This window comes from Bos grunniens, chromosome 10 (genome assembly GCF_055505025.1).
Source record: "Bos grunniens cultivar Pamir isolate PY7600 chromosome 10, Bosgru_T2T1.0, whole genome shotgun sequence".
NCBI classification, from domain to species: Eukaryota; Metazoa; Chordata; class Mammalia; order Artiodactyla; family Bovidae; genus Bos; species Bos grunniens.
Window position 1 is genome coordinate 100,444,414 of NC_141174.1, and position 22,346 is coordinate 100,466,759.

Here is a 22,346-nt window from a genome sequence, read left to right on the forward strand (position 1 = left end):
CACAGGTAGAAGAATAAGTTTATCAGGAGACTGCTATAGTTTATTAAGGAGCCAGATCTAGCTCATGATCTGTGATTATTTTTGTCTCTGGACTGTTAAACACTGCAGCATGGCATGGGCCCACACAATGCCCTATGGGTTAGGCAGCACTGCAGTGCCAGTGTTCAGTGTTCCATGGTCTCATCTGTTCACCTTTTAACACCCCATATGCAAATGCTTTCAGCCCGCGTGCAGCGGACCATGACCACGCTATTGTGCAGTTTGGCTTTGCTCACAATTCAGTGCCTTCATCTTAAGTGACCCTTGCCTTCCGTTCAGGAAGAGCGGCTTTCAGAAACAGAACCAACTTTCCCAGGATCTGTTTAGCTGCTTGACCTGGGGGAGATTCTTAAAAGTCATCGCTGTGATGTCCAGATTTCAAGATGCAGTACTGAATTCACATGGATGCTCAATTATAAAAACACTGAGCCTCACAAGGTCCCTCATAGCTCAGTCAATAAAGAATCTGCCTGCAATACAGGAGACCTGAGTTCGATTCCTGGGTTGGGAAGATACCCTAGAGAAGGAAATGGCAACCCACTCTAGTATTCTTGCCTGGATAATCCCCATGGACAGAGGAGCCTGACAGGCTACTGTCCATGATGTCACAAGAGCTGGACATGACTTAGCAACTAAACCACCACCAGCAAAGTTCATAGCTCAATTTGACATCTGTCAACCTTAGTTTAAATGTCTGATGTTACTTAAATGTTGCCACTGCTTTGAATTTAGAGTGGGCATGGAGGATGAACATGTGACATTAAAAGAAAAAAAAAATATATATATATATATATATTTATCAGAGTAATTTGACTTATTCTGTTTAATGGGGAAAAGGACAAATAGCCAGTAAGTAAAGCGAGACTATCATATATACAAGATTTCATTTTTAAAACTCTCAAATATGATACATTTGTAAACTTTTAGGCTAAATTTTATCCCACTTATTCACATTTTCTTTCCTGACCTATATTTTTTAAAAGCTACATCTAATGCTTGAGACAAATAATCAGGACAGAATAGATTTTAACTCTTCACAACACAACAGATTATTAGGTTTCATTAAAGACAGTCTGAGTTCATATTATCTGATCTAGAATGACTTATCAGAAGAAATATTATATTCATGAATTAAGAATGAGCTAGTAACTGGAAATATATTTTAGCTCTAGTTCTCACACTGATAGTACAGAATCACTTTGCTGTGGTTTTTCAACTTTATAACTGGTTACTATGGGAAAAAATGGCAGAAGACAGAACAACTTGGCAAAATATATTTTTCTAACATCACAAATTACAAACAGTAAAATGGCCATGGAAACTTTATATATATTTTTTCCTATCATCATGAAGGTTTTATATTTGCCAAAACTGATATTCATTATGTATAATTTAATTAAATTTCAAAACACATGATTTGGAAAATAAAAAGTGTTTAAGTGTACAGTGGCTAATTCTTTAAAGTTCAAATGCCTGACCTCAGCCCGTTCATCCCAAAGAGGTAGCCAGACCCCTGCCTTTCTGTTTCTGCATTCAAAAGTCCTAAGGGTGGTATTTAAACACAGTTACCTCTTTACTACAAACATACAGACTTTTAAGACTGATTTTGCTACATGTCAACTGCAAGATCAAACAAAGCATTCTGCTAGAAAGCTGGAGGGTAGATCATAAAGAGTGGGTGTGGATGAGAAAGATGCTAGGAAAATATGTCTATGCATGAAAGATCCCTTCCCTGGTTGGTCTGCTTCCAGTGTCTTCTCCCTTGACCCAGCACTCTCCTGGATCCCTCTGCTTTCCTCGTGACCAACATGGTCAACTTAGGAGAAGAAGAGATGAAGGCATTTCATCCTCTGCCCAAGCTGCCGAGGCACACACCCCGAGAGGTGGGCACCAACACCCTTCTCTGTAGGTCAGAATACTGGTTCAAAACCAAAAAAGGCACGTCCAAGCATTTGTTTTCTCCCTTAGGCCCTCAGAGTGGAACAAGGGGCTGTAGTATCTGAAGGACCTGTGATCCACACCTGTGTACGCTGGAGGGGCTGCCAGCCACGCTAACAGTAGAGGGGTGCCTATCTTTCCTCTCAGCCGTCCCAGGCCCAGTGCTAACGTGGCTCTGTGAATGGTTGTCTGGAAGCACGAGGTGTGGCAAACCTCTTCGTCTCCAAGTTTTTCTTCCTGTGATATGAGAACACAGTATGGTGGAGGAGAACTGAGCAAGCGCTCACATCCTATCCCTGTGCTGCTCTCCCACTCCCCCTCCCCCGCGGCCCCCCATCAACAGGGCCACACAGTTGAGAGCAACCTACAGCAGACCTTCTCCAGCCATCTTTTCTCAGGCCCCACATTTATGCTCATTTGGTCTAGGGCAGGGGAACAGCTCCACACCAGACACAAAGTTTGTTCTGTTCCAGAAGAGAGTGCTAGACCACGGCTTTAGAGGTTTTATTTGATGTAATTACAGTGGTGTATAAAGAGTGTGTGTGCTCAGTCACGTCTGACGCCTTGTAACCTCATAGACTACAGCCCGCCAAGTTCTTCTGTCCATGGAGTTTGCCAGGCAAGAATAGTAGAGTGGGTTGCCATTTCCTATCCCAGGGGATCTTCCCAACCCAGGGATAGGACCTGCATCCCCTGTGTCTCCTGCATTTACAGGCGGATTCTTTACAACCGTGCCACTTGGGAAGCCCCATATAAAGTATATACAAACACAAAATACATATAATTGTATGTAAAGATCACTTTTAAAAGGTTTATTTTGCTTAGGCAAAATTGAGAACATTTTTGGTTTTTCTGATTTTTCCACAGTTGAGCTCATACCTAGGAGGCCTTAACTCAGTGTTCTTTAAACTTTTTACACAAGTACTCACTAAAAGAATTTGGAAAATGATTCACCTTAGTGCATGTTTCTAAGATGATATCTAACATCTTGCATCAGAAGTTTAAAGAGTATCAAAAGGATGTCATTTGCAACATACAGTAAATACTGACATTTTAAAATGTAACTGTTTTTACATACACTTATGGCTGATTCATGTTGATATATGGCAGAAACTAACAAAATATTAAATTAAAAACAAACATGTTTTAAAATTTTTAAATAAAAAGATGTAAATCTCTTGAATCTCTCTATTCACAGAGAATGATCTGGTGGCTGCCAAGGGGGAGGGGGCTGGGGAGGTATGAGATAGGAGAGGTTAGGGTTAGCAAATGCATACTTTGAGACACATAATGAGTAAACAAGGTCCTATTGTATAGCAGAGAATGGTATTCAATATCCTATGATAAACCATTACGGAAAAGAATATTTTTAAAAAGAACACACACAACCGAATCACTTTGCTATAAGTACAAATTAACACGACACTGTGAATCAACAGTATTTCATAAAAAATATTAAAACAAAAAATTAATTAAATGAAACGGCTTCATGACTCTCTTAAATATATCCAGTGTAATAAAATACCATACAACTTTGATCTCCACAGTCATTCATTTTAAAAATACATGAAATGACCTGGAGGGGTGGATGGGGTACAGCAGGCAGGGATAAGAGGGAGGGGTATGCATATATAGAGCTGATTCACATTGTTGCACAACAGAAACTAACACTACATTGCAAATTAATCACACCCCAATTTAAAAAATTTAATTACAAAAATAAGCAGACAAAAATACATGAAATGAGTTTATCAGTTGAAAATTTCACAGCAATCTTTCATTCTCCTTGTAGTTGCAACTCAATTTCATCTCCTCTGCAAAAATGTATCCCAAAGTAATGTTTTATGCTTGAAAGTATTTATTCATCACTATATCTTACTTTTGTGACAGAAAAACAGAAATAAAGTAAAAGGTTTATTTCCCATGACCATAAAGCTCGACATGGTAAAATTTTTTTCTAAACCAAGTTATCATTACAATTACTAACAGCATGTTATTAGTATACTGCATCAATGCTGATAAGTAATTTTTAAATGTAAAATGTATGTTTTTATTGAAAAGTTAGTTCTTAATAAGATAAACAGGATAGTCTTGTTTTCTCCATGATTAACCTGGATCATACCCATTCAAGAATATTATTTTGTGCTAAAATGAAACAGTTTAGCAACAATTCTATTCTTATTTTTATTTGAATAGATTTTCTTCTTCACATTAAGTAGAGGTTTATATTATTCTGTTAAGTATTCTGTTATAAGGACATCACCAGTGTCCCAGAGAACTTCCAAATTACATGTAGACCTATAACTCTACAAGTAGTGATACATTATCTAAAAGTATTTCAAATTTTCTATTAAGTGGCAAATCAATTGGGTCCTTCATCAGTTCTGCTGAAAGTCAAAGTGAGAAAATAACATACAAGGGTGTGTCACTTGATAATCAAGGTCATTTTACTTTTCCAACATCAGTCCAGGAGGTTGAACATTTAAACACAAAATAGTGTAACAGATTCTGAGTGGGAAAAATGACTACTTTTCTTTTGGAAAATAGGAAAAAGTCCATTGGAAGGGGCAAGCCTACTATCACAGGCAGGCTCCTTCCAGGAAAGAGAATCTGGAAATCTAGTCTATCAAAACTGCCTGGGTCTAGAGAACCCTGAGAAAACCCTCCGGCATCCCCTCCTCACCAGGGGCTAGAATCTTCCGTCCCAGGCCACCAGACCTTCAGAATTTGCTTCCTTCACAACAGCATCATAGAACATACCATTAGTCATAAGAAAACTATCTTCCTGGACACTTAAAACAGAAAGTGCTCCACTCCACAATACCTGACACATGTGCCTGATTTCGGTAGGTCTTTTATCTCTTTGGTATGACAAACTGGTTAAGTATACAAGTCTTACAAACCCAGATTCGTTTCTAGCTCTGCAAATTTACCCACTGTGTGATCTTAAACAAGTTATTAAATCTCTTTGCATCTCAGTTTTCTCATCTATAAAATGAAGATATAACGAACTCCTTATATAGTGGATATGAGGATTACATCAGATAATTTCTCAGTTCAGTTCGGTCACCTCAGTCATGTTCGACTCTTTGCAACCCCGTGGACTGCAGCACACCAGGCTTCCCTATCCATCACCAACTCCTGGAGTTTACTCAAACTCATGTCCATTGAGTTGGTGATACCATCCAACCATCTCATCCTCTGTTGTCCCCTTCTCCTCCCACCTTCAATCCTTCCCAGCATCAGGGTCTTTTCAAATGAGTCAGCTCTTCGCATCAGGTGGCCAAAGTCTTGGAGTTTCAGCTTGAACATCAGTCCTTCCAATGAAAATTCAGGACTGATCCCTTTAGGATGGACTGGATGGATCTCCTTGCAGTCCAAGGGATTCTCAAGAGTCTTCTCCAACACCACACTTCAAAAGCATCAATTCTTTGGCACTCAGCTTTCCTTATAGTCCAACTCTCACATCCATACATGACTACTGGAAAAACCATAGCCTTGACTAGACGGACCTTTACTGGCAAAGTAATTTTATGCTGTCTAGGTTAGTCACAGCTTTTCTTCCAAGGAGCAAGCATCTTTTAATTTCATGGCTGCAGTCATCATCTGCAGTGATTTTGGAGCTCAAAAAAATAGTCTGCCACTGTTTCCACTGTTTCTCCATCTATGTGCCATGAAGTGATGGGACCAGATGCCATGATCTTCGTTTTCTGAATGTTGAGCTTTAAGCTAACTTTTTCACTTTCCTCTTGCACTTTCATCAAGAAACTCTTTAGTTCTTCGCTTTGTGCCATAAGGGTGGTGTCATCTGCATTTCTGAGGTTATTGATATTTCCCCCAGGCATCTTGATTCCAGCTTGTGCTTCATCCAGCCCAGCATTTCGCATGATGTCCTCTGCATATAAGTTAAATAAGCAGGGTGACAATATACAGCTTTGACGTACTCCTTTCCTGATTTGGAACCAGTCTGTTGTTGCATATCCAGTTCTATCTGTTGCTTCCTGACCTGCATACAGGTTTCTCAAGAGGCAGGTCAGGTGGTCTGGTATTCCCATCTCTTTCAGAATTTTCCACAGTTTATTGTGATCCACACAGTCAAAGGCTTTGGCATAGTCAATGAAGCAGAAGTAGATGTTTTTCTGGAACTCTTGCTTTTTCGATGATCCAGCGGATGTTGGCAATTTGATCTGTGGTTCCTCGGCCTTTTCTAAAACCAATTTGAACATCTGGAAGTTCACAGTTCATGTATTGTTGAAGCCTGGCTTGGAGAATTTTGAGCATTACTGCGCGGCGCTGGAGTGACGAGCAGCCAAGGGGAGATACCCCATGGCCGAGGTCAGGAGCAGCTCCTGCACTTCGCTGAAGCACCCGTGAATAGATACCCCATGTCCAAGGTCAGGCACGGCAGCTGTGCTTCACTGGACCAGCGGTGTGGAGATACCCCACATCCAAGGTCAGAGAAACCCCCATAAGACGGTAAGCACTGGAGCCACTGTGAGGAGATACCCTACGTCCAAGGGCAAAGGAGAAGCCCTAGCAAGATGGTAGGAGGGGCAAATTCACATTTAGAATCAAACCCCATTCCCGCCAGAGATGCTCAGAGGGCTCAAATAAACCTTATGCGCACCAGGACCCAGGGACCCCACAGAGACTGGGACAGAATTGTGTTTGAGCATCTCCTGTGGAGGTACGGGTCGGCAGTGGTCTGCCGCAGGAACAGGGGCTCTGGGTGTGGGGATGGCATAAGCCCTCTTGGAGGAGGTCACCATTAACCCTACCACAGAGCTGCCAGAACTTACACAGGACTGGGAAATGGACTCTTGGAGGGCACAACAGAGCCTTGTGCACTAGGACCAGAGAGGAAGGAACAGCGGCCCCACAGGAGACTTGCCTGTGGTGTCCAGGAGTCTCTGGCGAAGGTGTGGGTTGGTGGTGGCCTGCTGCAGGGCTGGGGGCACGGACTGTAGCAGTACATGCATGGGACCTTTTGAGGGAGGTCACCATTATCTTCATTACATCCACCATAGTTTGGCCCCAGATAAATAGCAGGGAGGGAACACAGCTCCACCCATCAACAGATAATTTCTAGAAAGTATTTAGACAGTGCTTGTCATTTGTTGTTGTTGTTGTTAAGTCACTTCAGTCGTGTCCGACTCTGCATGACCCCATAGACGTCAGCCCACCAGGCTCTCCTGCCCCTGGGATTCTCCAGGCTTGTCATTTAGCAAGTGCTAAATAACTGTTATATCCTTTTTATATGATAAAGTTCCTCTAGATCAGGGGCAAGTCTTGCTCCATGGGACAGGGTCTGCACTGGGTGTTTTTCCAACACTATCAAGTAATTCTTCAATTTTCAGCAGACACTGCTGAGTATCCTGAAATTCAACTCTGTCCTGATACTATCTACCTGGGTAGCATCAGATCAAACAGGTTAAGGGCTCAGCTCCATAAGACTGCCCCCTTCTTTATTTTTAATTGGAGGATAACTGCTTTACAATGTTGTACTGGTTTCTGTATTATATCAACATGAATCAGCCATAGGTATAACATCTGTCTCCTCCCTCTTGAACCTCCTTCCCACCTCCCATCCCATCACAGGCTGCTAGGTTGTCACAGAGGATGAGGTTGAGCTCTCTGTGTTATATAGCAAATTCCCACTACCTACCTATTTTACATACGGTAATGTATATGCAGCTGTGGGGAGCTGGAGCAACAGTGAGGAGATACCCCATATCCAAGGGCAAAGGAGAAGCCCAAGCATGGCCGTAGGAGGGGTGAAATCATGGTTAGAATCAAAGCCCATACCCAACAGAGACTCTCAAAGGGCTCAAGCATACCTTGTGCGCACCAGGACCCAGAGACTCCACAGAGACTGAGACAGAACTGTGTTTGGGTGTCTCCTGAGGAGGTATGGGGCAGCAGTGGACTGCTCCAGGGGCAGGGGCTCTGGGTGCAGTAGACGTGGGTATGGCATAAGCCGTCTTGGAGGAGGTTGCCATTAACCCAACATAGAGCCGCCAGAACTTACACAGAACTGGGGAAACACACTCTGGGAGGGCACAAATAGAACCTCATGCACACCAGGATCCAGGAGAAAGGAGCAGTGACCCCACAAGAGACTGACCCAGACTTGCCTGTGAGTGTCCAAGAGTCTCTGGTGGAGGAGTGGGTCGGTGGTGGCCTGCTGCAGGGTCAGGGGCACTGAGTATAGCAGTGCATGCGTGGGGCCTTTTGAAGGAGGTCACCATTATCTTCATTACCTCCCCCATAGTTTGGCCTCAGGTCAAATAACATGGAGGAAACACAGCCCCGCCCTTCAACAGAAAATTGGATTAAAGATTTACTGACCAAGTGAGTGAGTGAAGTTGCTCAGTCATGTCTGACTCCTTGCAACCCCATGGACTTAGCCTTCCAGGCTCCTCCATCCATGGGATTTTCCAGGCAAGAACACTGGAGTGGGGTGCCATTTTCTTCTCCAGGAGATCTTCCCTACCCAGGGATTGAACCCGGGTCTACCACACTGTAGGCAGATGCTTTACCTTCTGAGCCACCAGGAGCCCTGCCCATCAGAACAAGACCCAGTTTCCCCCTGTCAGTCTCTCCCATCAGGAAGCTTCCATAAGCCTCTTATCCTTCTCCATGAATCAAGGTCCATGAATCAAGGCAAACTGGAAGTGGTCAAACAGGAGATGGCAAGAGTAAACATCAACATTTTAGGAATCAGTGAACTAAAGTGGAATGGAATGGGTGAATTTAACTCAGATGACCATGAAATCTAATACTTTGGGCAAGAATCCCTTAGAAGAAATGGAGTAGCCATCATAGTCAACAAAAGAGTCCAAAATGCAGTACTTGGATGCAATCTCAAAAGCAACCGAATGATCTCTGTTCCTTTCCAAGGCAAACCATTCAATATCAGAGTAATCCAAGTCTAAGCCTCAACCAATAATGCTGGAAAAGCTGAAGTTGAATAGTTCTATGAAGACCTACAACACCTTCTAGAACTAACACGCGAAAAAGATATCCTTTTCATTATAGCGGACTGGAATGCAAAAGTAGGAAGTCAAGAACACCTGGAGTAACAGGAAAATTTGGCCTTGGAGAACAGAATGAAGCAGGACAAAGGCTAATAGAGTTTTGCCAAGAGAACGCATTGGTCATAGTAACCCTCTTCCAACAACACAAGAGAAGACTCTACACATGGACATCACCAGATGGTCAACACCAAAATCAGATTGATTATATTCTTTGCAGCCAAAGATTAAGAAGCTCTATACAGTCAGCAAAAACAAGACAGGGAGCTGACTATGGCTCAGATCATGCACTCTTTATTGCCAAATTCAGACTTAAATTGAAGAAAGTAGGGAAAACCACTAGACCATTCAGGTATGACCTAAATCAAATACTTTATAACTATACAGTGGAAGTGAGAAATAGATTCACGGCTGTATACTGTCACCCTGCTTATTTAAGTTATATGCCAAGTATATTATGAGAAATGCTGGACTGGATGAAATATCAATAACCTCAGACATGCAGATGACACCATCCTTATGTCAGAATGCAAAGAAAAACAAAAAGCCTCTTGATGAAAGTGAAAGAGGAGAGTGAAAATGTTGGCTTAAAACTCAACATTCAGAAAATAAAGATCATGGCATCTGGTCCCATCACTTCATGGGAAATAGATGGAGAAACAGTGGAAACAGTGACAGATTTTATTTTCTCAGGCTCCAAAATCACTGCAGATGATGACTGCAGCCATGAAATTAAAAGATGCTTGCTCCTTGGAAGAAAAGCTATGACCAACCTAGACAGCATATTAAAAAGCAGAGATATTACTTTGCCAACAAAGGTCCATCTAGTCAAAGCTATGGTTTTTCCAGTAGTCATATATGGATGTGAGAGTTGGACTATAAAGAAAGCTGAGCACCAAAGAATTGAAGATTTTAAACTGTGGTTGGAGTTGACTTGTGGTTGGAGAAGTTGACTTGTGGTTGGGGAAGACTCTTGAGAGCCCCTTGGACTGCAAGGAGATCCAACCAGTTCATCCTAAAGGAGATCAGTCCTGAATATTCATTGGAAGGATTGATGCTGAAGCTGAAACTCCAATACTTTGGCCACCTGATGTGAAGAGCTGACTCAGTTGAAAAGACCTTGATGCTGGGAAAGACTGAAGGTGGGAGGAGAGGGGACAGCAGAGGATAAGATGGCTGGATGGCATCACCGACTCGATGGACATGAGTTTGAGTAAACTCTGGGAGTTGGTGATGGACAGGGAGGCCTGGCGTGCTGTAGTCCATGGGGTCACAAAGAGTTGGACACGACTGAGCGTCTGAACTGAACTGAATGTATATGTTTCAATGCTACTCTATTTGTCCTACTCTCTCTGTCTCCTTCTGTGTCCCCAAGTCTATTCTCCATGTCTGTGTCTCTACTGCTGCCCTGCGTATAGGTTAGTTAGTACCATCTTTCTAGATTCCATATGTGTGTTAATATGCAAAATTTGTTTTTCTTCTTCTGACTTACTTCACTCTGTATAACAGGCTCTAGGTTCTTGCCTCCACTTTAGATACCTGTTGCAATTTCAGGTACCCACCTGTGATTCTAACCAACAGGCTACAGATCAGAGACTCCCAAGACCCCCTCCTAAGATTAATCTGCTAAATTAACTAACAGAACTCAGACCTCAGTTACTTACTAGATTGCTGGTTTGTTATATGTAAAAGGATGTAACTCAAAAGCAGTCAGATGAAGAGAGGCACAGGGCAAAGATACATGGAAAGAGACAGAGACCTTCCATGCTGTATGTACACCGCTCTTCCCACATCTACATCTATATGTTCACCAACCCCTCAGAACCCTGTCCTTTCTAGGTTTGGGAGGTTTCATTAATAGGCAAGATTGATGAAACTACTGGCCATGGGGGACTGATTCAACCTCCAGCGTCTCTCCCCTCCCCAGACATCACCAGATGAGACAGAAGTTTCTGACCCTCTGTTCAAGTTTAGTTCCCCTGGCAGTTAGCATCCCCTCCTTGTTTGGGGCTTTCCAGAAGTCATCTCATCACCATAAACTCAGATGTGGTTAAAAGGAGCTTGTTACGAGTAACAAATGATGCTCCTTTCACGTTTAAAGTTCTTACCACTTAGGCAATTTCAAGTGTTTAAGGAGCTCTGTGCCAGAAATGGGGATGAAGGCCAAATGATTAATTATTTTAATTACAACATCACAAGTCTTATGACAAACAAGGGTTCAATGAATTCTTGTTGAATGAGAAAGTAAAGGGAAGAAAAATGTCATTTATGGTAACTCACTAAAGCTATGGTATTTAACAGGAATATACAGTACGCCTTAGCCTTGGTTGCTTTTTTAATTTTGATAGCTATGCATGGAATGCTAAACACTCCCAGAAAGAGTGGAAACATTAACTTTTTAGAGAAAATATAACCAGTCTGCCATATATTAAGACATTTTTTATAGAATGAAAATAAACATTAGCTTCAAGACGGAATAGAAAAAGGTGTCAACAAAGGAAGACAGCCTTGAACAAACATACCCCAGACTCTGGGACCTAACGTTCCTTGCAATTAACACAGTTACTGTCATTTCCCCTCTTTGCTAGGCAAAATGTCCCAAAGAAATTAAATATTTTCCGTGAACAACTAGATGGTATAAAAAAACAGAATGATTTGCTGCTACTCTATAAATGTACTATCTTCAAAAATACCTGCTGAAACAGCATCTAGTGAAGTAAAGAAATCACACAATAGTAGAAAAATAGAGGACATATACTTATTTTCAAATTACTTTTCACTTTTTTTGTTTTTTATTTACTTTCCAAGGATGTGCCTTAATATTCCAAAAACTTCAGTTCAAATTCTGATGCTGCTCTTACTATCTGTGTAACTCTGAATAAGTGTTCAATGTTTTTGAGCTACAGTTTCCTTATGTGCAAGATGAGGATAACACCCACCGTCCTCACAGCTTTACCAAAAGAGTTGCTTCACTTCATGGACAATGAGATGAAAGCTCAGCCATGCTGAATGATGTGTTACAAGTCACAGTCAAGGTAGACCAGGAATTCAAGTCTACTCAAATCAGATAGATTTTTTTTTTCCTGCCACTGTCCCACATGCCTTCTCAATACAAAAGCTTATATCATCAGTTGCAGGAATTCTTAGGGTGAAGAGAAAGTGGGCTCACAGATTTGGACCACACATCAACAGATGACCTAATTCTGACTTGCCAGTTTGAAGGAGGAAAGTCATAGTCACACTTTCTCTAAAACAAAGTTAACACTCTCCTAAATTTTCTAGAAATCATCTCCAAAACTACCCACATAGTTGTTACACGCTTGGTTAGAATGCTTTTTCTCATTTCCTTATATGAGAATTTTTACTAATGCCTTCCCTTCCTGTCTTCAGCTGACCTAGGGAGGACAAACATGCAAAAACTTCACAATGCCTACTAAGTGCCCAACAGGCGTGAGAGCTATTATTATCAATTTTCTCAATCTGTTCCCAGACAGTACCTACTGATTCTCATCCAGATAACCTCCAGGTTCCAGAACTTGCTACACTTGCAAATCATTTCACCTCTTTGGGCCTCAGTGTCCTTGCCTACAACACAAGTGAGTATCCTCTATTTCATCTAATCCAAAAACACATGTGGGTCCTACATAAGTCTTCCTCCTTTGACCTGATGATCTACAGTGCAATTTCCTATACTTTAAGGCTTACATTTAAATGCACAGATATGAGTGTGTCTAATGCCTTTGCCGTGAAGACTTGGGCTGTATCTGTTACAGCACAGTAGAAATCCTAACATTTGAACTTGGATGATCCATCCTGTATTGTTCTATTACATCTTTCATAAATTATCATGCACACATCCTAGCACAATATCAGTGTCCTCATCTGAGCTTTTCAAGAATCTGTCTGTTGGAAACTTGGACATTTGAAATTACTCTGTGAACTTAAGACACTCATGACAATTATCTGAAGGGATTTTTTTTTAAGTACAACATGGTAAAAATGCAAATACTATTAAAGAATACAGAGTAAATTTATCTCTCTCCCATTTCTGATTTTCTATTTTTGATCCTATATCTACGCAATGGGAGTATCTTGCCTGCTGCTACCCACTACCCCTGCCCTTTTTTCCCCCCTTGCTTATACTGTATCTTGGAAATCATTTCATATCGATGCCAATTTATCACTTTCTTTTTTGTTCCCTCTCCACAGTGACCTGGTTCATATCCAGCTCTGGGATGCTGGACAAGTCCTTGCCTCTGACTGTTGACCTGTACACTGTGAGTCAGAGCATCTTCCAAAAGAAATGAGGGCAATACTACTTGCAGGGTGCCCAGTACACTGCAAGGCATGCAGTGATGCTCACTGACTATTAGTTATTAACAATCCTCTGCCTGGGGAGCTCCTCAGGGGATCTGACCTTTTGCAGCAGACGTGGGGGGACTACAGAGTTGGCCAACATAAATTCAAATCCTGCCCTCAGATTTCTTCTAAAAGACACATGGTATTTCCCAGGGGTACACATCTGTTATTTTATTAGGTCAGTTCCCTACTAGTGGACACTTAGGTAGTTTCCAGTCTCTCGTGATGATAAACATAGCCATGGGCCTGCTCATATGGCAGAAGTGAGGTTGCTGCTGATCTAACAATATGTTGAGGCTGTGACTTGACTTATGAAATCACATATCCACAGCTGTGACTGCTATTTCCTCTTCACTCAACAACTCTGATTCCCTCTCCGAGCCCTTTCAGCTTTGCCCTTTATCTTCTGTTTCTATTGTCTGCTCATTAGGAAAAATGCACTTGGGTAGGCCTAGTGCCTAATTACCTCAAATAGGGAAAACCATCTTACACAGAAGATGAAATGATTAACTATGTGAACCTTAAAAACAGCATACAATCGCATCATTATTATGGGTTCACTGTAAGGAGTTTGTTATTCTCAACTCACAGCCATAGACTATCCAGGGGTGGCGGGGGTGGGGGTTAGAGAGCCTGGAGAATGGTGAGCATGGAGTAGGGGCTAAAAATAAGTGGAGAAAAATGATTACTCTGAGGAGTAGGAACAGGGTAAGTAGGACAACCCCTAGCTCTGGGCTCCTCATACTGCCTGACAACAGCTGCCCTTGGGTGCCCAGGGATTTTTGGGCAGGCAGTGGAAGAATGAAGCAATACACCTGGCCCCAGAGGGGGCACTTTGACCTGCCCACTTCCTTCATATTGTTTATACCTAATCTTCTAGAATAAATCGGTACCAATCCAGTGGTAACCAGTTTCTTTCTGAAGCCCATTCATTGAACTTCAATGACTCTGTCCACGCATCACTCCCAAAAGGCCCCTCCTCCACATGATACTAACCTTTGTATGTGAAACTGATTCTATATGATAAATATAATTCAAAGACTGCCAGGTAGACTCACAGACTGGTCCCCACTATGTATGGAAAGACTCCTTTTGATTTAGGAGAAAGAAACTAAAGAGATGTTTGAAAGAGAAACTAAAGAATGTGGAAAGCACTCTTCCACATTCCCAACATGATGCTGTGTCCCATACCACCACCTGTGAGGCAGGAGGTAATACCACCACCGGATCCACAAAGAAACTGAGGCTCAGGATGGTTAAATGACTTCATAACATCACACAACTAGTCCAGGAATGACTGAGGCTGAACCCAGATTAACAAGATGGAGCTAAGTCTGATACGCCAGTCTCTACTCACATAGCTGGTTTTTCGACTGCCTTAAAAAAAATTATTTTAAAATATATTTTTGATCACCACAAGTCAAGCTGGACTTCTGCTGACCTCACATCTGGCACATGTCAACCAGAGCAAGGGCTCAGTGACATTGACATTACTATTTCCCAGCAGCCCAGGGAGTCTTACTGCACCAAATTGGTGAAAGTGTACTTCACTGTCTCTCCTGCTTGGGCTGCTCTCCTGCATTTCTCGGGTTCTCCTGCTCTGGCCTGCACCAGCTCAGGGAACCAGTAAGCGTCGGTCAGCTTCCCACATGTGAATCATTTGTTAGGGGCTTCAGAACTGTGTGGCACCATCAACCCCTGGAGCTGGCCAACTCACCTACCAGCTATAAAGTGCTCCTGCTGGGAGTCGCGGACTGTAGAATCTGATTTAGGGACCCTACAGGAGATGCTGCAGAAACCACAGAGACCCCAGGGCAGGTAGGCCGGTCATTCATACCAACTCTGTCAATCAGGTTCTGAAGAGGCAGCCCTCAAGCCATAGTGGCCCTTTAGCAATGTTTCATTTGGCACACAGAGACTTTCTTCAAAATGAAATTAATCGCCAATACTTAAAACTCTGGAAAGTTTCTATAAATAGCCAAATTCCATGCTTCCCTTAAGACAGTGGAAGATTTGGAAACACGACTTGAGTCTTCTTTCCTGCACAGAAACACTGGCTTGGCCTGAGCAGGAGCTGTCTGCTTCCAGACCGGCCTCACTCATGAGTCATTTTCACGAACCCTCTTGCATTGTGTCTGCAGCGTCTTCTAGAATGCCAAAATGTCACCTGAACCAGCTTTTCAATTGCCTGAAGGACTACACTGCAACTATTTATTTCTCTGTTCATCAGTATGATATCCTTAAAAACTCAAAATGCTGCACCAGACAATCGCAGCATTGTTTATCCACTGTAAATGGTTTCAGCCATTACTTTTCAAATAGCTAACTACAGATTATAGCTAAACATTCTGTCTTTACTGCCCTTCTTACAGCAGAAGCTCTTCTATGACATGAACCCACTTACGTGAGGTGCCAAGAACTTGTCAGAGAAAGGGCTGGACACACATGCACTTTTCCTTCCTGCCATCTGGCCTCTTGCTTTACCCCGAATGCCTGCCTCTGCCGGGCAGATCTGCAGGAATGCTCTGGATGCCTGCCCTGGCGCTGAACTCCTCTGGGTGGGGCAGCAGGCAGGGCTCTTGACTCTGGAATGCACTTCCTCACAGAGGTGCCAAGGCCTAATCTCAGTGGATTCTAATCACAATGGCTTTTGAGCTACCAGGGCATTTATTATTCCTGATCAAGAAATGAACAAACAGACTTTTAAAAATTATCAGAGAACTTAGATACAGGTTAAGAGGAATAGTGATTGAATTTGACTGAATTACTTCAGCAGAAATAAAAGAATGTCTTCTACAGTTACAAGTCATGCAGTATAAATTAATGATATAAACTAACAAAAAGCCAAAGTTCCCTTTCTATCTTAACTTGTTTTTTAGTTAAATAAGAGGGGAGGATTTATGCCAATAACTCTGGGAACTGTAGTTCTCAAGTTTTATTTTAGACAGAATACCAGAATTCAATTTATGGAAATTCATAGCTGGTCTTAAAGAGTTTTTTTTTTTTTTTTTTAATCTATCTTCCCTTTAAACCACAGCTCCATTTTTGTGAAACACAGTACAATCTAATAAAATAAACGTTCTCTATGCTTTAAAATAAGCTTTCTACCATTTTAATTGTCAAATTTTTCAAATTAAAATTAAAGCAATTGTGACAAGAATTAAGGTAATACTTTTGCTTTTCTTGGGTTAGTTAAAAGAATAATAATAATAATAAAAACCTACTGTTTTGAGCAATTGTTCCTTTCCTGCCCAGCCACCCATGAATGAGTCTTAGGAACAGGGAGCTTTGGAGGAGGAGGCAGCTCTGGAGCTGGGAGTATGGGAATCAGAAGTGACAGGCCTAGGAGAGCTGCCTGGAGCAGGAGAAAAGGCTTGGTAGGGAAGGAGGTGGAGGCTGGAGGGCTGGGTGACCTAGTGACCTGCAGGCCACCCCCTCACAGCAGCCTCCCCTCCCCACTCTCAGCAGCAGAGCCTTAAAGGGCAGGCTTGACTCTCAGCATAGGAAGCTTCCAGCTTACCCATGACCTCCCCTCTCTACACACAGGAACACAGATTCACACAGAATTGCCCTGCTTCAAGGGACCTGGTGGACAGGATAAGGAGCAGAAAGTGACTGATAAACGTGAACACAAGAACGCCCTCTTCAAATGTTCTGCTCCAAGTCCAAACCCCACCATGACCTTAGATACCCGGTCTCGACCAGCTGGGTTCAACTGAGGCTCAAAGTAGAGTACATTTGAATTAGAGGAAAAAGAATATACTACATTCAAAAACACATACAACAACATCATCCCTGCCCCTACAATAGTCTTCATTTGTGCATGACAGCAACTAAAGTAACACTGCTTCACTGGCATTGCTAAATGGTCCTTTTCCACCCAGTCATGGTCTCAAGGGCAGGGTCACCTCTGGGTTCCCAGAACACATCACAATTTTGCAGCATACAGGCTTGAAAAGCAAAACTGATAGGTACATACAGTCAAAGTCTTAGTTTTTAAACACAGCATTGTATGGCTTTTTTTTTTTTTTTGAATGGGCTTCCCTTGTGGCTCAGCTGGTAAAGAATCCATCTGCAATGTGGGAGACCTGAGTTCGATCCCTGGGTTGGGAAGATCTCCTGGAGAAGGGAAAGGCTACCCACTCCAGTATTCTGGCCCGGAGAATTCCTCACCCTAGAAGGAATGTGTTTTAATGCAACACTACGGGGGAAGGGAGAAAACATGAGGCTCAATACAGTTTCAGGCAGGTTTGTGAAAATTGCACTTGGCTGGATTCTACATAAGCCAGCAAAGAAACAAACAAACAAAACCTCTGTCTTTGGAATTGAGGCTTACAAGGAGAGACTCACAGAGTGCTATACAGGCAGATGTTTTTCTAAGAGCATGTGAAGAGAGGAAAAGGAGCAACCTGAGCAGGTTTGTGTAAAAAGCATGTGTGATTCCAGCATCTCAAGTGGAATGAAATGTTGATTTGACACAAGGAATGCTTTTGATATTCTCAGTTGGTCTCAGAATAATTTCATGAGGCCTGGTGTTTCAGAAATGCATGATGATCTGAAAGTTGGCTTATCAATTATACCACACTGCACTTGATCCAAAGGATTAATACTGATCAGATACAAAGATAATCACAAAATATTGATAAAGATATTAAATTTCAAGGCTAAAATTTCTGTCCTAAGTCACCTGCCTATTATGTAATCTTGGCTAAATTACCTTTATAATCTTAGTTTCCTCAACAGCTAAATGGGGATAATGATATTACTTATGTGGCACGGTAATCTATTGTAAAATTAAATCATGTCTAATTTTTGCCACTGTAGAAACATCAGAAAGAATTTAATTTCCGCTCAGCCCAGTGAGAGGAGGGGACCTACAATCAGATTTAATTTCACTCTAGAAACTCGAAATAAGTCAGGTGACATTCTCGCAGCCAGCAGCAGTGGAGCAAACTTAAACATGTTCCTCATAGCCTTGGTATGAGGATTAAAAGAAACAACGGCTGTCATAATGCTTTGCCAGCTGTCATGTAATGTTCCGATGCTAATTACTGTTATTAAAAATTCCATTCATTTCATACAATATGGCAAAAAGACCCAGGAGGTCTGGGCTCTCATCCCAGCCTCACTCCTGTCTAGCTACTGAGACCATGTCTTTCTCATCTGTAAAATGAAAACACAGACTTTGCCATGCCCTCCCTCCCAGGATTACTGTGAGGCTCAAGTGAAATAATACATGTGAAAAGCCTGTGGAGAGTGTTAGACAAGGGTGATCTGTAAGAAACCACAAACCAAAATCAGTACTATCACTTTAGAGTAAAATCTGTGAGCTCTGAGCATTGAACATAGGTTAAAACTGATGGATTAGGTGGCTTTATTAAAGAAATGGTGTGCATTAAAAACAAAAAACCTGAATAACCCAATGTACATCAACAGTAGAATGGATAAAGAAGCTGTCATACAACAGAAAACTCATTGCAAGGAAAATGAATGCACTTTAAAAGAACACCCTCCTTGATTCATTTATATTACACTTTAAAAACAGGCAAAATAAACTACTTTGTTCAGAGAAGGCTACATAAGCAGTAAAATTATAGTGAAAAGTAAGGAAATAATTATCACAAAGTCAGATGGGGGTTTTTGCCAGTTGGGACAAGAGGAGATGGTGAGGCTGTGATCAAGCAAATAGTAGGGACTTCTGGGGCCACAGGCTATGTTAAACTGTGTGTGTGTGTGCACGTGTACACATATATATACACATATGTGGGGATTCCCTGGTAGCTCAGCTGGTAAAGAATCCACCTGCAATGCAGGAGATCCCAGTTCTATTAGTGGGTTGGGAAGATCCCCTGGAGAAGGAATAGGCTACCCACTCCAGTATTCTTGGGCTTCCCTGGTGGCTCAGCTCAGAATCTGCCTACAATGTGGGAGACCCGGGTTTGATCCCTGGATTGGGAAGATTCCCTGGAGAAGGGAATGGTTACCCACTCCAGCATTCTGGCCTAGAGAATTCCATGGGCTGTATAGTCTATTGGGTTGCAAAGATTCGGACATGACTGAGCGATTTTCAGTTTCACACACATATGTATGTGTAATGCTCAGTCATTTCCAACTCTTTGTGACCCCATGGACTACAGCCTGCCAGGTCCCTCTGTCCATGGCATTTTCCAGGCTAGGATACTGGAATGGGTTGCTATTTCCTCCTCCAAGGGATCTTCCCGACCCAAGGACAGAGCCCGCATCTCCTGAGTCTCCTGCATTGTCGGGCGGATTCTTGACCACTGAACTGCCTGGGAAGCCTCATACATACCACATTATGTTTATGTGCGCAGGTGTACATGTTTGTACATTTATGCACTTTATTATACTGCACAATGAAACACAGTCCAACGCCAATAAAAACCAATTAAACTCTTCACAGACTGTTACACCAGCAGTATTTTTTTTAATGAATTTTGCTAAGACTTTGTTTTAATTCTAATCTCAGCTACACCAAACTAAGAAATTGCTCAGTTGTGATTTTATTTAACCCCTTCAAAAAATGAATTATTAAGTACAGTCAGTAAGCAAGTTACAGTGATTCAAATTGATTACCTGTCAATTTATGAATAATTCTGATTGCTGGGACATTTTCTGGGTCACATTGAAAACTCTATGTTAACAGTTAAAACCTTTCAAGGCTACAGTCACCACTTCAGTATATGCCGTACCAACAGCCTCAAAGGAAATGCAAGGTAACTGATGAGCTGGGGGTTCTGTGACTTACCAGCTGGCTGTGTTTGTGCTATTCTCTTAGGGTAAGTCTTGCTTCGACTCCTTGACACATTCTGATCGGGCCGGGGAAGTTGAATAGAAAGATCTCGACTCATCTGTAGTGCTGTCCTGCCACTTGAAAATACAACATTTTGAGTAACACAGGTAAGACCACACAGCCACAAAATTAAAGCACAGCTCATAAAGAATATCTGCAGTGTATGGAGAGAAAGAAAAAAAACAAACAGACTCACGTAGATTATATAGGACCTTCAAATGATTCCCATTGCAGTGTTAAGCAAGGAAAGATTTAGGTGAGATATAACTGCCAGCTGAAGAATGTCACCCATCATCTGGTTCTGCAAGAATGAAGCCACTAGCCACTACAGCTGCTGACCTTCGACATACTCTAAAAGGGATTCGGGACAGAGATTGGGACTGAGGCACTCTGTGCTCTGGGAAAAAGTGGCAAAACAGGCCTTCAGATAGACATTTTCAGGAGAATATTTTATGAACTTGATCTCTTGCATCTTCTACTAGAAAAGCACTACAATCATTAATGGAGACATCTGCTCCTTGTGACTAGCAGCAACCTTCTACAGAGATATGTGTTTGATTGCACACATTCCCTTAGGGGCAGGCCCTCAGAGCTATCTGAAAGACCGTCTCTCAGCCTCTAGTCCTCTCTCTACAAGCACCAATAAAGCTTGACTCACAGCTCTAATGTTGCACTTTTTTTTTCCCTCAGCTGACATAAGGAAGACTTTTCAGAGAGAGAACCAAGAAAGAATTTATTAAAGAAGGAATCAGGTTTGGATTTAAGTAGAATGATAGGCTAGAAACTCAGGATGCTCATGTTGTCAGCTCAACAACTTAGCAATAAAAGCGTGCTGGGCTGAAGTACTGAGGGCAAAGATTCTACATGAGTCAACATGTCCTCGTGCTGTACTTACAAGGCAAGTCGTAGAGCCTCTGCCACTGTGCCACTTGGTGAGATTGCACTCTGAAACCTGTGACACAATCAGCCACTGATTCTGCCCACCCCACCTGTGCCAGCAAGTACCCAGGAAGATTCAGAGCAGCCAGAATCCTCCGGCACAGCACTACTTCCTGATGAGTCTATGAGGCAATAGGGTGAGCTTTCCCTGAGGATAAACTAAACTTCTCAAGAACCATGTAATTTAATTTACTGAATTTTTGTCAACGTTCATTTTACTAAACAGTTATTCCACAGCTGCTGAATTTGAACCAATAAATGACTCTTGGATTTCAAGGGAAGTGTCATTTAGGTACAGAGAAAATGCATTTCTAAGTGACTACTTTGATTCACTATAAGAAGTGCCATCTAATGGGAAAAAAGTCTTTTAATGGCCTCAACCTATTTACCCTACATTTACAGGACACATGGCAATCCACTCCAGTGTTCTTGCCTGGAGAATGCCAGGGGCGGCGGAGCCTGCTGGGCTGCCGTCTGTGGGGTGGCACAGAGTCGGACACTACTCAAGAGCCTTGGCAGCAGCAGCACAGGATACATATTGGTGGTTCTCTCCCCAAAAGAGATCAAATGAGATGGAAAAAAAGCCAAATTTACCTCCTACATACTTCTGTAGAAACTTCCCCTGCTTACTACCCCATTCATTTTACAAGAAATAGAGGCCTGAAACATTCATAATGAGCAATTTCTCATCGGGCTAACTGGGGATGTGGCTTACTATGTGGAATGAAGATGACAGTTTCTATCCATGAGTGTATATACTCCACATTCAAGACTTCATGAAAACCAGGGGGAGGGCAGGGGGCTGGGGGGCAGAGAGTGACAGGTCTGCCTTCACTTGAAATTTAACTACATGTCCCCTTATATATGATGAAAATGTATCATACAGAAATCTCATAACATTATTTGATAAGAAAATTATCATTTATCAAGTTTAATTTTGCTGTTTTTACATATTAATATATTGTTACTAAGAAGCTCTGGACACTGGGTTCAAATTCCAGCTATGTCATATCCTAGCTCTCTGACCCCAGCAAACATTACTCAAACTGTCTGTATCTCAGATTCCTCATTACTAAAGCAACAATAATACCAATGACCACTTTATAGGCTTATTATGAATGTTAAGTATGAATGTTTCTAAATTTTCCAGAACAATGCCAAGCATATAAAATGCTACATAATTATTAACTAAATACAAATAGATTTTTAAAATTATTAATTTGAGA

General features: G+C 42.0%; 1 protein-coding gene across 12 annotated transcripts in view; it reads right to left on the reverse strand.

Annotated features, from left to right (window-relative positions):
• Positions 1 to 22,346, reverse strand: part of EPB41L4A (erythrocyte membrane protein band 4.1 like 4A) — a 293,459-nt gene that overhangs the window by 54,098 nt on the left and 217,015 nt on the right. For all 12 annotated transcript variants that reach the window (XM_086323340.1, XM_086323337.1, XM_086323334.1 and 9 more), the window contains one exon: positions 20,137 to 20,258. In XM_086323340.1, coding sequence (XP_086179466.1) covers positions 20,137 to 20,258 — 122 coding nt within the window. The remainder of the gene's footprint in view (positions 1 to 20,136; positions 20,259 to 22,346) is intronic.